The sequence below is a fragment of the Mustela nigripes genome, chromosome 5, assembly GCF_022355385.1.
Source record: "Mustela nigripes isolate SB6536 chromosome 5, MUSNIG.SB6536, whole genome shotgun sequence".
In the NCBI taxonomy this organism is placed as follows: domain Eukaryota; kingdom Metazoa; phylum Chordata; class Mammalia; order Carnivora; family Mustelidae; genus Mustela; species Mustela nigripes.
The window spans coordinates 82,585,417-82,601,958 of NC_081561.1; the positions used below are offsets into that span (position 1 = coordinate 82,585,417).

General features: G+C 36.4%; 1 protein-coding gene across 1 annotated transcript in view; it reads left to right on the forward strand.

Annotated features, from left to right (window-relative positions):
• The window catches only part of EYA4 (EYA transcriptional coactivator and phosphatase 4), a gene marked incomplete at its 5' end in the record, with an annotated part of 67,374 nt that overhangs the window by 12,277 nt on the left and 38,555 nt on the right, over window positions 1–16,542 (forward strand). Inside the window, 5 exons of the mRNA XM_059401572.1 lie at window positions 2,600–2,666; window positions 3,781–3,923; window positions 4,068–4,211; window positions 6,042–6,121; window positions 9,714–9,879. Coding sequence (XP_059257555.1) covers window positions 2,600–2,666; window positions 3,781–3,923; window positions 4,068–4,211; window positions 6,042–6,121; window positions 9,714–9,879 — 600 coding nt within the window. The remainder of the gene's footprint in view (window positions 1–2,599; window positions 2,667–3,780; window positions 3,924–4,067; window positions 4,212–6,041; window positions 6,122–9,713; window positions 9,880–16,542) is intronic.

Below are 16,542 nucleotides of genomic sequence, written 5' to 3' on the forward strand. Positions count from 1 at the left end.
ATTAAAAATTTGGCTAACTTTTTTCTTTTTTTGATTGTAGTGGAGGATCTGTCCTCTGCATTGGAAGGGGTTTAGCAGCATCCCTATTGTCTGTCCTAGCAGGACAGTAATACTCCCCCGTCATGATAACCCCAAATGCCTCCAGACATTTTAAATGTCCCCTTGTAGGTAAAAATCCTACCTGCCCAGCTCCCTCATTTCCCATCTCCTGCCCCACTGAGAATCTCTGATCTAAGGTGTCACAGTGATTAGACTAAAACCTTAAAATTGTTTGCATCACCCTCTGAGAATCTTGTAATACTATATAGACATTTGCTTTAATTAACTTTCAGGACATTTTGAAAACAAGCAGTTTGTTTACTTTTATTTGCAGAGATGATGGAATATAATGAGTTGAGCGTGTTGGGTAATAACTCTTGTTTACTGAAATGACAATGGGGAATGAGAGGAACGTCTCTGAAATCTGTACACAGTAGTCCAGAAACCATACTGAAGATTAGGCTGCCCTGTGTAGAAACAGACTTTACTCTGGTCGGCGGAATCTCAACCCTCCTTAGTGAACTTTTGTTGTTTTCTCTTACCTAAAGACTCATGAGTTAGAATAAATACATACATTTTAGTGTAGAAGCAAGTTTTATATGAACATCTTAGTTTTCTGAGCTAGAGGTTTTGCATTCTATTTAGCAAGTGAACATTCAGACATTAATAGAAATTTTAAATGTTGAGCTTTGGTACTGTTATGGGTACATTATTTTAATATTGTCTAGATTCATTCATTAGCAGGAGGAAAATCCTATATTCAGATTTCCATTCAGGTATATGGGGCTTTTTCTCTGAAGTAATTTTGCTCTTTGGCTTTTTTTTTTTTTTTTTTTTTTTAAATAAAAGTTGCTCTGGTGGATGGTTCTTTTCATTTTCTGATGTCACTTTGGAACAGTTTTGTGATTTGCAATCTTGAGAAGAATTGATTACTATAAAATGACATTTTATAAATAAGTGACAACACATGGAGTTATGCCTCATTTAACTATATTTTTGCTCACTATTGTGAGTTAATGAAACAGACTGAATTTCCTGGGGAATAACACTATTGCTGTTATGTAATATATGCTTAGCATCTGTGGTGTGGTAGGAAAAGCATATTCTCGTTAAAGTGATTTGAAAGTTTTAACATTAAGCTTTTAATAAATCAGTAGAAAACTAATGGTTCATTGGTCAATGATTTGCAAATTTAAATAGCAATTTCACTTCAATTTTGTTTAGTTAAAACATTTAGAACCTGACACCTCTCGTCATATTCAGTGATTCTCAAAACTGGTTCATAATATCCTTGAAAACATACTTTCTGCACTATTGCTATGAAAAAGCATAATATACTTTCCATACTCAGACCTTACAGGCCAAATAGCATTTTAAATACACTAAATTCTATGTGTTTACAAAATGACAGATCACAAGGGTACTTAATAGCATTTGGATGTAGGAATATATCATGTTTCATAAAATAGTTAGCAACCTAAACCTATTTGTCACTTTTACAATTCTCAAAGTTTAGCTCAAGAATTATTATGAACAACTTAGGAAGGACACAGTACTTTGAAGTATAACTATGATTGATTAGACTAAACTAATTCCAGCACTGCATTGTGTACTACTTTAATCTTTTTGAAAAGTGAATGAACAGCAGATGGCCTAATAAAGACACTCTGTGTGCTTGCCCAGTATGGATTGGCTCTGAAGGGACTGCCTCAACACTATGGAGTCCATGTACTTGCAATACATCTATCTTAGTCAAGGTAGTTGGTTAAGAGAAGCTTCCAGACTTCTGAATGTAGTCCAGTTTGGGGCTGCATGTTAGGACAAAATGTCAACAGGACCTGACTTTCACCTTTGAGTTCTCCTCAAGAAAGCGCTGTCTCTGATAGTTCAGAATATATTTATAAATATGATCGCTAGGGCATTATGCAATGGTGTTTCATAAGACATGGTGTGTTACCACTCCTGCTTTCTATGTATACTCCACTTAGTACTCAGATATCTTGGACTCTGCATTTTTAACTGCTCATATGATTGGTAAAATTAGAGGCCATAAATGATAGCATTTTACAATTTCAAAGTGCAGTTGGAAACTCACATTTTTCTTGAAAGTTTGTTGTATTTTTAGTAGAATAGATACGGAGGAAGAGCAGTATGTTGCTGTCCTAGTTGGAATTTAAAACATAAAACCTAAAGTTTGAAAATGTTTAAAAATTTACTTTGTCATGAAATCATAATGGTCTGGAATCAAGGATATTTATTCCTACTTAATCGTACGTCAGAATATGCTACTGATGTGAGAACGCGAAAGAACGACAGAGAGAAAGGATTGTGAGGGGATTTCATTTTATGCTCTTAGGCCAAACTTGACGCAGTTCCATTAGAAGAAAATATTTAGGCATCTGTTTCTGTTTAGAAAAGGATTTTTTTTTCTGTTTAGAAAATGAGTGAATTTGTAGAAACATCTCTTGAACATGATAATTTCTTCAAACTGGCTTTGTCATTCTAGTGAAACATATTCACGAAGCAACTTTTTTTGCACTGGTTTTTTTGTGTCTTACAGTAATAACAAGTAGTGGCTACAGCCCCAGATCAGCACATCAATATTCCCCACAGCTATATCCTTCCAAGTAAGTGCTCCGTAGATTCCTTTGTGTATGTAAGTGTGTCATAGATAGTTGAATAGATGGATGCTTGCACAGAGCAGTTGGGTGGGTTAGACATACGGACAAATACCCTATACAAATCCAGGAACAGAGATAGACTCCTGTTTGTCCAGACTGTCCCTTTAATTCTGGATTTTTGTATACCTCGAGGAAGGCGTCAAGCTCAAACCAGAAAACACTGATTTCTGAATGGAAATTCAAAAATGCTGACTAGCTTAAGGAAAATCTGAAAAGATTACATCTTATTCAAATGTTAATCCTTCATAATTTGTTCCATATAACATCATTTTCATGGGATTTCAAGTTCTCAGGCACATATTTTAGAATAATGTGCTCCATTGTTTTTATAACAAACAAAGTCAACTTACTGAAGGCAGAGGTAGAAATTTCAAATTTAACAATATTAGGTATATATCTGAATTTGGTTACAAGCAGCCAGATGTGTTAAGGTTTTGGAGTCATGATCCACAGAGACTGGAGCAGCTACAGTCTCTGCCCTTAAGTACAGACAGATTTGGATATCTGTTCGGGAACATTCTGTAAAATGTGGCACAATAAAAGGGGTGGCATTCCATTTCTTTTCAGGAAGCAGCTGCCTACCTTTTTCCTTTCTTTTCTGTTTTTTAAATGTCCTGTTCTTGGCAGAGAATTGGTAGGACTTTTCATGACTTGTGTATCTGTGGTATAGCAGCAGGGGAGACTGTAGGTAGAAACTGTAGGTAAGCTCATGATTATGCTAACTGACCTGGACTCCACTTCCCTGGTCTGCACATTAATTGAGATACTATTTCAGAGGTCAACAAGTACTGTAAACAGAAGACTTTCTGATCCAGATGTCTCATGATATAGGTGAGATGTAAGTCTTTAAGGAGTTTAAACCATTTGTCCCAAGTTGCTATACTGACTGGTAGCAGAGCTTGGGACGTTTGGACTCTTGTCCTTTCCCTGTTTTTAGAATTGTATTGTGGATGAAGAAGAGGGTTACTTCCTGGCTATGATAAGGTTTCACTGAATCTAAGCTGTCTGAAGTAATGTGCAGTCTTTGTTGCCACAGTAATGCTATTTTTCTGATATTTAGGCCCTATCCACACATTCTTTCTACACCAGCAGCTCAAACGATGTCTGCCTACGCAGGCCAGACTCAGTATTCGGGGATGCAGCAGCCAGCGGTCTACACAGCCTACTCACAGACAGGACAACCCTACAGCCTGCCCACTTACGGTATCGCTTCTTTTTTTCTCTGCTTCTTTGCTTATGAGCGGGTAATCCTGATGCCTAGTGCTTAGATTTTCTAGCATAAGTGACAATTCAGGAGCAAGGTCATTCTACTAATGCGAGGGTCTGCGCTCTGCATTTCCCAAACAGATCTGGGCGTGATGTTGCCAGGCATCAAGACGGAGAGTGGACTTTCACAGACCCCATCCCCGTTACAGAGCGGGTGCCTCAGTTACAGCCCAGGGTTTTCCACCCCACAGCCAGGCCAGACGCCGTATTCTTACCAGATGCCAGGTAAGCCACCCCACAGGAAGCATGTTACATGAGGAGGAATTCTCTGGATGAGACTCCTTGGCTTCAGAATAGGGATATGCCTTCACGAAAATGGTTTTAATTGTTACTGCTGTTTGCATCTGGAAAGACAAATACCTAGAGAAGAGGAAAAACAAAAACAAAACAGAAAATACATGGTGGAAAGAATTGAATATACATCAGGAAACGTGACCTATACCAAATTTCAGTACTTAAGTTGAAGTTGTATGAAATTGGCAGGACACTAAGTCCAAGCAGAGTAACCTCCGAGCCCTGTCAGTCTTACACAGGCATCTGTTTAAGTGAGGTTCAAAGATTCATGTGCGTTTTCTTGTCCATATTCCTTAAGTGTGTAATGCTGCTTTGATTATATTTAAAATTGAGTTAATACCTTTCTAAGTCCCGTTTACCATTTAACTATTTTGGATTTTCTGTTCATTCCTCAAATACCTCTCCTCTATTAATACTTTATTTCTTACTAGAAATATTTATATAATTACTAATAAAATTCTATATATTCAATATAGTAATTATATAATCAATTCAATATATAATTCTAATATATAATTAGAAATATAAATATTTCTAATACTAGAAATATTTATATAATTTGTACTCCCCCCCCCCCCGCAACAATCCTCTACATCTGAGTATTTAATTTTGCTTCTACATTTGGTCATTAGGTAGTAGTTGCAGAAAGAATTTTAGTGACATAGTAAATGCATTAAAAGCTTTCTGTCATTGTGTCTGTTCTGTCATACATTTGGGGTTATCTAAATCATACTTCTTTAATCAACCCAGTGTTGAAATTGTAGTCCATCAACTAAAGTGAAATAGTTACCTAGACCTTTTTGGCTGAAAGGTCAGGTCTCTTTTTATCTAAACTGTAGATATATAGTAGTATATATAGAAATATAGTTACATAAATGTTCAAGTCACAGTGGGCCACACATCATCAGTTAGGAGTATGAAAGCAACCATGAGTACATTTTCATTGATTTCCCCCCAATACGTCATGTTGGATATTCTGGGCCAGATCAGTTTGTGTTAATTATATAATATTATTGCAATTCTAAACACATTGATAAAACAAGTAATCAGCTGTGTCAGTAGTTTTTCATTTTACTTCTTCCTAAGTCCATTCCATGGAAGATATGTTTAAAAATGATCTTTACATTGATATCTCACTTGTTTTTAATTGAAAAAATAATTTAAAAACCGATTAAATTTCTAACTTTGTAGTCAGATCTTTGAAGGCTCTCAAGCCCTGGGTGACTGTACTATACTTAGTCTGACTCCCGCTTCACATCTTTCTTGGCTCCAAGGAAAGGACAGAGGAGGAAAGAAAAGACAGGGTGCTGCAAGCATCAGTTCTAAGTTGGTTCTATGTTTCCTAAGCTAAGCCCATCCACGTGTTTAGCTCAAATGGTTTCTGTGTGCATATGCAGCTTGTATGACCATTTGAAAGTTCCAGTAGCTTCCTAGGAGTACTCTGTCTGCATAACATTTTATTCTTTGAAAACCCTGCTCTTCTAGGCATTTAACCTTCAAAGGTTAACTGCTGTCCTTAAGACTGTTCCCATGTGCTCCTGTTTAGTCCAACAGAAATCTACAGCAAAGAATTTATCTGTTGTCACAAGAAGGATAGAACTAAGCACTCATTTCCTTATAAATCTCTCAACTTCAAATTTCATGTTTTGTTGCCTTAACAAAATTAAAAATATACTTCTCTCATTGGATTCTGCAAAGTGAAATGTTTTTATAATTTTACAAATAAATACTTTTTAAGTGCAATTTTTTCTTTATTTCTAGGTTCTAGTTTTGCACCATCATCTACTATTTATGCAAATAATTCAGTCTCCAATTCAACAAATTTTAGCGGTTCACAACAGGTATAGTAGCTTTTTTATATTTAGGCTTTTTGTGTCTATTTCAGATCTTTGAAGAATAGTTTCGGTTATCATGTAAGCGTATACTCTCCTAGAAAAAGGTTTTTTCAAGGTGATAAAAAATTAGCTTTCCACAATTCTTGGGATCTGTGTTATTCTGGGCATTTTAGGTTTTCTGGTTGTATGTCCTTTAAACATTTAAGCCATGATTTTTATTTTAATCATTTGGCACAGAACTACAAAATATATTGTGTACTTTCATATTATTTTAAACTCTTTACTAAATATAATTTCATTTTTGACAAGTTATTATGAAAATTAATTAAGAAATTGAACTACAGCCAATAAGTAGGTTATGACATTGATAGTACAGAATATTTGCTACTAAATCAAATGCCTCCTGGATTTTTTTTCTTTTAATTCTGTGGTTCATTTTAATAAATGTTTGATTCCTACTTTCCTGATAGCTGTAATTTTTGCTTTTGTCAGGGTGCTTGCCTCTAGTAGTCCTTAGTCCTCCTCTTAATTATATTTTCTTAGTATTTTTGTGAGTTCTAAAATCTAGTTTGTTAGAATAGTGTGTGGAGCGAGAATGAACGTTTGAGATGGGTGAATATACTAACACTTCAGAATCTTTTTTGCTTATTTCCTAGTTCTGTCAAGTTCAGAGTCGTTGAGATAGAAGGGTAGTTGATTTCCTTGCTGGACAATACACTATTTTACTTTAACATTGTTATTAGACTTTTATATATTCTAAAATCTAAGTTATTGCACAAGTACACTCTTTGGATTTATTGAAGGGATTATATTAATTGCCTTCTTTTAATGTTTATTAATGTAACAAAAGGCAAAAAAGAAATTGTGATTATTAGTGTGGAAAAATACCATTTTTCATAGAATTAAATCGTGTAATTTGGCATTAGTTAGAAAAAATGGTTTCTTAAAATATTAAACATCAAAGCTAGTATGTCTATTTTATATTGAAAAATATTGAGAATTTTTGATAATCCAGGTAGCTTCATTTTACTTACTTTTTTGTTGATACAGGAAACATTTATTGAGCTCTTATTATTCATTAGACTTTTGACCAGGCATTGAAATTCAAAAATAATGTCATTATTTTCTGCTGTCTGGAAGGAAGCAATTCTACCGAAACAGATAGGAAAATAATATGAATAGAGGGTAGGATATAATGAATATAATAGTAGAAATAAACACTAGGCAGAGTGGTGTATAGCATAAAAGAAAGACTACTTTGTTCTACTTGGGAGGATTTATAAAAGATTCATAAAGTAGAAGAAAGATTTATAGCACAAAACAAATCTAATACTATCTAAACATTTAAATAGAGTGGCTCCAATATGACTCACAACCTGTATCTTGGACCATGGTTGAAATGCCAGTCTATTAGTTTAGCTAACACTTATTGAGTAGTTATTATGTCTTAGGACCTGGTCTGTATGCTGGGGACATGTAAGTGAGGACTGGAGTGGATAAGACCTGGTTCTGGCCTCCTGGATATCACCAACTGCCAAGAGAAGCAGACAATAAACCAGTAAATGCATGAATAAATATAGAATTGGAAAGCACGAAGAGTCAGAACGGAGTCTATTAAAAATATTAATAGACATCTAATTTTGAGTAGGGAAGATTTTGTGGAAGGCTTGTCTGTAGAAGCGACATTTGGGATGTCTCCTAAGACTGGTGAAGAAAGGAGGGCCAGGGTGTTTCGGGCATAGAAAGGGTTCACCTCTGAGAGGTGAAACCCTTGGTGCACCAGTGAATTCCAAGAAGGGGAGCGTTTAGTTTGTGCAGGAGGGCAGAGGGGGAAGCATATTTATAAAGATAGGCAGGGCTCTGTATGTGTATCCCTCTGTGAGGGTTACACAAGCCCAGTGGGAAGCTATTAAGGGATTCCAAGCAGGAGCATGGTGTCATACAGTCTCTGTTTTGAAAATATCACTCTGGAGAAAACTAAACCTGGAAATGAGACAAATTGGAAAACTGGTCCACTGGCTCCAACAGGAAGTGAAGGTAGCTTGGACTAGGGTGATAGTAGTGGGAGGAAGATCTCTGAGCTATGTTTGAATACAAAAATATGTTTTAGTCACCAGTAGCTAGTAGTGTGGACCTTTCCTCTAAGTCACTTCAACTTCCCGTAAGGATGTTAGCAGCCTCAGGGACAGCTTCAGCACACAGACGTCGGAGTCAGCCTCTCTGGGGACCAGTTCCAGCCTGAAACTTGCTAGCTGTCTGACCTCGAGCACACAGATCACTTCACCACACTGTGCCTTCGACCCTGTCAGTGAAAAATGGGGTAACAATAGCACATAGGCGGGTGTGAGGATTAAATGGGTGAATCCACTTAACACCTTTGAACATTGCCTGTGTAAGTGTCTTACTCTGACAAAGATAGGTTGCTAGGACCTTTGTCCAAGTATTGCTGAGAGGTGTTTTCCTTAGCTTACAGGTGGTGATGGGGAATATCAGATCTTGAAATTAGCAGACAAACAGAATTTTCATTTCCTGCCATACTAGAGTTGAACTAGACAACATGGGGGTTGTCCCATGCAGTCAAAATGCCATGTGTAACATTTGACTCTTCTAAAAGTTAACTGAAATAGCCCACTGTTGACAGGGAGCCTTACTGATGACTTAAACAGCCAATTAACGTAGACTTTATATGTTATAGGTGTTATATATTGTATTCTTACAATAAAGTTAGCTAGAAAAAAATGTTATTAAGAAAATCATAAGGAAGAGAAAATACATTACCGTACTATATTCTATATTTATTGAAAAAATCTGCATATAAGTGGACCCATGCAGTCAAACCCATGTTAGTCAAGGGTCATCTCTACCTAATCCTTTCTGATAATACATATATTTGCTTATACAGATATTTACTTACATAAAGATTTTCCTTTTTTTGAAAACCGCATCAAATGTGTATCTTTGTTCCCTTAGGAACATGTATCGGGGAATCATAATCCTGACCAAGTTTTATCATCACTGATAACAATTTGGGCTAAAACATGCTAGATACATTAAACACAAATTATTACAACAAATTCTTATTTGTTATCTTAATATGTAGAGGATTTTGAAGGATTACTTAGATTACTTTAAGGTTCTTATAATTTTTTAATAAAAGGCAGGACAGAGGAGTTGACTCAATGCTTTCTTCTTTCTCTAGCAAATGAGGCAAACTCAATATTTAAAAACCTCACTAGGCACTTTAAGTCAAGACCTTAGACGACACATAGCCTATGAAAGTGTGGGTAAAAAACTCTATTATTCTATTTTCTTTTATTTACTCTCTCACCTAAGACCTTAGGACGTACATCCCCAGATAAGTAATTGTGGTTACGTGAGGCATGTGCAGCCTTTAGGCAGTTGGAGAGTTATGTGCTAGACCTGGTTGGTGAAACCAGCAGGGTAGTTCATAATTGTGTGAACTCACTAGGATCACCTCAAAACTGAGGACTCTAAAATAAATGGAACCAAATACTAACCTTTCAGTTACCATAGTGATTTCTTTGGACCAGAAGTAATTCCTTTTTCAAGAACACATAAGTCTCAATTCTTCTTTCAGGATTACCCATCCTACACAGCCTTTGGCCAAAACCAGTATGCACAGTATTACTCAGCCTCCACGTACGGGGCATATATGACATCAAATAACACGGCTGATGGCACATCGTCGTCCACCTCAACTTATCAGTTGCAGGAATCTCTCCCAGGACTGACCAGCCAACCAGGTACAGATCTTCATCCAGATGAAATACTTTGATGTTTTGCTGGGTCTACTACATGGGGGAAAAGACATTTTGGAGACCAGGCTCAAAGTTCTCATCTAATGATGCTGATATTTCATCTGGGCCAATATCGCCATGTAAGATGAGGCTTTTCTTCCAGCATTTCAAAAAACCCTTCTTTTAGATGTGGATGGTTAAGAGATTTTAATTTCAAGTGATTATATATATATATATATATATATATATATATATGTATATGTATATACATGCATATGGGTATAAAAAGGTCAGTGGAACTTTTGCCTGACTAATCCTTTCTTTTGTAAAGATCATGACAATATGGAAAGGCTGTAGTAATATTATTTTCTTTGGGTATAACTGATAGTATTTCCTTTAAGCTTGAGAGCCTGTGTAGCTCTTTCATCTTTGTGAATCCTCAGGAGCTCCGGGCAGTGAACATTTCCTACATTCCTAGGATGTGTAAGATCATTGGTAGGTAGTTTAATATCTTTCTCTGATTAGCACTTACTTAAGATCTGTTGTATTCTTCGTTGTCAGAAGCTTATCTGCAGTGCCACTGGACTTGAATTTGCTGACACAGCTGAAGGATTTCAAGCTACAGGCAAATTTAATAAAGATTCATTGTAATCTTATTCAAAATTCCAGTGGGACTTTTTAGAGAAGTCATCAAGATGATTCTAAAATTAAAAGGAGAGGCAAAGGAACTAGATTAGCTGAAATAATTTTGAAAAATAAGAACAAAGTTTGGTGACTGACATTGCCTGATTTCAAGAGTTATTATGAAGTACAGTTATCAAAAATGTGTGGTATTGACAAAAGGATAGATACATAGAACAATGGAGTAGAATAGAAAGTCCAGAAATAGACCTGTAAGCATACACTCAAAAATGGAACTTTGACAAAGGTGTGAAATCATTGGAGAATAAAGGGATTTTTGTTTGTTTGTTTTTTTAATGGTACTGGAACAATTAGACATCCATATGCAAAAATAACAACAATAATAGCACAAACAAAAAACAAATCCTGAGACAGAATCTTGACTTGTAACTCACACCATATACCATATGAATAAGAACTAAAACTATAAACCTTCTAGAAGAAAACATGGTGGAAATTTTTGCAGCTGTGGTTACATAAAGATTTCATAGTATGACATTAAAAAACACAATCTCTAAAAGAAAGGAAATAAGCCTTTGTAAAATCAAGAACTTCTGTTCCTTGAAGGACACTGTCACAAGAATAAAAACACAAGCCACAGACTTGGAGAAAATAGTAGGAAAGCATATATCTGATAAAGGGCTTGCATCTAGAATATATAAAGTATTACCAAGGTTCAATAAGAAAAATGAAGTTAAGAATTTTCATAGTCACCATTAGTATGTTCAAGCTCTTTTTTTCTGACTTCAGTTATTTGCAAGATCCAAACTTATCTTTTTTTGTCCATTTGGAAGGACAAGAAGATGAAGAAACATGGTAACAACACTATAAATTCTAAGTGGACCGGTGATTCCAAGAAGATTTAAGGCCATTTAACAATTATTTATGAGTACCTAATAGGTCGCAGGTACTGCCAATATTCCAGTAGTGAATGAGATCTCTGCATACCTTTAGCTTCCATTTGACAAACAAGACAAATCTCAAGCAAATAATTAAAACTGTATGAGTGTTGGAAAGGGAAAATGCTAGATAATACAAGAATGTTAGCAAGAAACTAATTTGAACCTAAAGAATTAAAATGAAGCTAACACTTCAAGTAATAGCCAAAATATGCTCAGATCATGAATGGATGAAATAATGGTATTTCTTTTTGGTCTCCTCTTCAGAATATGGTTTCTAATTGTGGCTTCAAGGAAAAACTGTCTAGTATTCTACTAGACTTTGTCTTTGGTGGTCCTACATTTCAGTTTCTTTCTCCTTATCTTCCCTTTAGAGCCTCCCTTCTATGACCACACAGCCCTCTTGAGTTTCCGGTCCTTGTCCCCTTAAGGCTCCTGTTTAGTCTTTTCATCTAGCCCCATCCTCTCTGAGTGGTTGTATCGTATGCAGGGCTGGGACTAAGTAAGGCCAGGGACGGACAGGGTACAAAATTGAGGGAGGCATTCATTCTCAAGGCCCTTAAATTTCATACCCTTTGTACCTCACTTGCCTTAACCTCATTTCAGCTTAAATCACATGTGCTAAATCTGTCCTGATCCTCTTTGAGCCAGTAGTTACATTTCATCAAAAATATTATCTTAAGTGAAAGAATGTATGGGGTGCCTAGGTGGCTCAGTTGATTAAGGGTCCGGCTCTTGGTTTTGGCTCAAATTATGATCTCAGGGTCATGGGATCAAGCCCCATATTGGTCTCCTAGCTCAGCAGGAAGTCTGCTGTAGATTTTCTCCCTCTCCTGCTGCCACTGCCCACAACATGCACATGCATGTGTGCGACCCTGTGCATGAATCTCGAAGGAGGCAAGGATGGGAGGGAAAGGAAGGAAGGGAAAGAGAGAGAGAGAAAGAGAGAAAGAAGGTGAGAAAGAAAGACAAAAAAAGAAAATATGATTTTAGAATACTTGCTTAATGGATACTAGAGATACTTTAGATAAGGGGATGTCTTATCACACTGTGAAAGATTTTTCTCCGTAGTAAATGCAAAGGGAAACAGGGTAGGATGACTGTATTAAAAACAAAATCACACAAGTATTTGATCACCAAGGTACTGGAGACTGAGTAACAGGACCAGGAGCAGCAGATAGTATTTGAGTGCACTAGAGTAGAACTACCATGAGTGAAAACCACTTGGTTTTCAAATATAATACCCTTTGGATAACACTGGGAATTTGCTGTTGTGTATTTTGCTCTAATTTCAGTGTGATCACAAAAGTTTCTCTGCAGGAAAGACGGAGATGGGTACTTTCCATTAAATAAAGAATAATAAATATTCAGAATAGCTATTTTGTTTACATTAAAAATACTAAATCCAGGCACGTAGGTATTCTGAATGTATGACTTTGAATGTGACACATCCATGTGTAACATCCTCATAGTCCTATTAGAATGCAGTTTCTTTAGCTTTCCATTGATTCCTAATGCCAACAAGTAGAGTTTTATAAAATTTTCAGGTCTTATCAGACTTTATGTTGAATTTTAAAGAAGAAATCATTTTTACTTGTAACTGTTATGTATTTTATATATTACTTGTAACTGTTATATATTATAATAGTAACATATCTGGATTTTTAGGGAATTCTGTGACCCCAGCGCTTCAGGCAAGGTAGTTTTAAGTTTGATTTTGTTTTTCTAGATCTGGCATGTATCTAAACCAACCAGTTTATAACTGTGGGATTTTTCTTTGTTATTGATGAATTTTGAGGTACTTAATTCAAGGGTATGAAAAGTATTTCCCATTGACCAGCTCTGCCTTTTGGACTGAACACAGAAACCTAACAATTAAATTCATAGTTCTTCATAAATCCTTAACTGTTCATAGCTCTCATTTTTAAAATAGAAACATACTTTATGTTCTATAAGAGACAGCTGCTGGTTCTTCTGACTTAGACTTGGAAATTAAGTTGCATCTAAATAACCAAAGCTTAGAAGGTATACTTATTCATTACTGTACTAATTAAAGGAGAATTATTCAATCACGTATAATGTTGGCCCAAGAAAAGCCTAGGGCAATTGGTAATGACTGATGTTATTTGGAAATTGCAAATAGCATTCAGTTCTTGACTTTACCTTATTAGGCAGTTTGACACAATATATTTAAAGAAACATTAGCATACTGATTAAGAACAGATATTTGAGTTTATATTACCTTTATAAAGATCTCTTTTTGCCTTTAGCAAAGATTATCTCAGGCATACTATATTTTTGATTTGCATTGAAAAAGTTTGATGAACATTACAAATTTTTGTAGCTCCCGCTCTTTCAGTATTTTAAACATCTTGAAAATGAAAAATAATCAGTAATTTGTAATAATCAGTATCATCCTCTATTCTGAGACCTTGGCAAGCATTACAATACATTACCTAATTAAACTTTACAGATATTTCAGAAATGTAAAGGATATAATAAGATCACTTCACTCTTTGAAAAGAAACCAGTTTCTTCGGCAGAACTCAGTAGAATTTCCGTAGCTTCATGGCATTTCACACAAGGACAGGAAGGCAGGCAAAGTGCTCCTTCATTTAAGTGAAGCTAATAAGGGGATTTAGATAGAAAGGACTGACCACATTTAACTTCTCTGCCAATTTACTTTCCTCCTACCTGCAGCATTAATGTACCCTAGTGAAATTTGGCAGAGACACTGGAATTAACAGCTTTCTCTTAAAAAAAAAAAAAAAAAAAAAAGTCAACAAATATTTAATGACCAACTGAGTTTAAGTTCCTGGTTTTGCCGTTTATCAGAAGAAAATATAGCACCATCCAAAGATACAGAGGTCAGAGCTGTTCCCCTGGGTGGATGCTCTAGGGACCCAGATGCCACGCGTGCACTCATCAGGACCTACTCTTGTGCTGTGGAGATCTTTTGAGAATTCATTGGCCCTCACAAAATTATAAGAGGTCTGTAGACTCTTTTGATGGGTAGAAACAGATTTAAGTTTGACCTCTTTGTAACCTGGAAACCTGGAGGATCTGTCGCTGTTTGGGAGAGAAAGGATAACCTAGTAGTTAAAGCAGGAATTTTGCAATCATACCAGCATTCTGCATACAAGCTATTTCATCTTGGTAAGTTAATTTAAAATCTCATGTGCCTCTGGTTCTCCCATTATTAAAAGAGGATAATGAAGGACCAAATTCACTGGGTTAAAGTTTAAGTCAGACATATATATGTAAAGAATGTTTTACAATAAAGAGCTCTGACAAACCAATAAGAAAAAGATAACAATTTTTTTTTTTTTTTTTTTTTTTTGGGAGGAGAGAGAGAGAGGGATTGAGAGAACTAGTGGGAGGAGGGGTAGAGGAAGAAGTAAGGAGACAAGCAAAGAGTCCGATGCAGGACTTTTACCCCAGAATCCTGGGATTTTACCTGAGGTGGAGGCAGAAGCTTAACCAACTGAGCCACCTAGGGACCAGACCATTTTTTTTTTCATGGGCAAAAGATTTAAACAGTTATGTCATAAAGATACCAAATGGGCAAAAAAAAAAAAAAAGAAAAGAAAAAAAGTGTTTTACATCATTATTCAACAAGAAGATGCTAATTAAAACTACAGTGGGACCAACATAGCCCCACAATAGCTCATAAAAGGCTAACAAAGCCAACTATTGGCAAGGATGCAGAGCAACTAGAAATCTCATTGCTAGTCAGAGAGTGAATTAATACAACCACACTAGGAAAAGGTGGTCAGTGTCTATTGAAGATGAATATACATCTCCCTCTGATCCAACAGTCCCACCGCTAAAAATCTACCCTGGTAGAATAGGAGCTTATGTCCACAAGAGCTGAACAAGCATGTTTATAGCAGCTTTATTTGTGATTGCCTAAAACTGTAAATAACCTAATGTTCATTCACAAAAGTCAAATAAAGCATAGTATACATATTTAAGGAAGTTCTAGCCACATGAAGGAAAAAGCAAGAAACTGCTCCAGGTTACAAAATGCAAGAATCTCACAGACATGAGGAGACTCAGAATGAATGAATGGAGCCAAACACATATTTCAGTACATTTTTTAAGAAAGAAGGCAGCGCGTAACACATACTAAGGATAAATGTGGAGCTACTCTTCATCGTTTTCTTAAAAGGATAGGCCTTTACTTTCTTCAAAATACGTGGGTTCATTTTTTTTTTTAAGATTTTTTTTTTTATTTATTCATTTGACAGAAAGATCACAAGTAGGCAGAGAGGCAGGCAGAGAGAGAGGGGGAAGCAGGCTCCCTGCTGAGTAGAGAGCCCAATGCGGGGCTTGATCCTAGGACCCTGAGATCATGACCTGAGCTGAAAGCAGAGGCTTAACCCACTGAGCCACCCAGGCCCCCCACGTGGGTCTATTTTTGTCCAGATTCTTAGAGCCCTTTTAAGATCCTTCCGGAACTTGGCAAGAATTAGTGATATCAAATCCTACTTTTACTGAAACGCGGACACTGCCTATGACCAGTCTTTTCCCTTCTTCCTCCTCCTGCTCTTCAGCAGCCGGCTCTCCAGCTCATTTAATAGCTGAGTTGTTCTGCCAAACTCTTTCTTTCTGGATCCAGCTGACAATCAGCCACCCATAACTGATCACAATGGCTTTGCAATTTTGCAAGTTTTCAACCTTTCAGCTCTTGCATTTTTGCAAGAGCAAAGGTGCCTCATGATAGTTAACAGCTGAAAATTGATCTATCATGAGTAGAAAGAGCCCTTTTAAGATCCTTCCGGAACTTGGCAAGAATTAGTGATATCAAATCCTACTTTTACTGAAACGCGGACACTGCCTATGACCAGTCTTTTCCCTTCTTCCTCCTCCTGCTCTTCAGCAGCCGGCTCTCCAGCTCATTTAATAGCTGAGTTGTTCTGCCAAACTCTTTCTTTCTGGATCCAGCTGACAATCAGCCACCCATAACTGATCACAATGGCTTTGCAATTTTGCAAGTTTTCAACCTTTCAGCTCTTGCATTTTTGCAAGAGCAAAGGTGCCTCATGATAGTTAACAGCTGAAAATTGATCTATCATGAGTAGAAAGA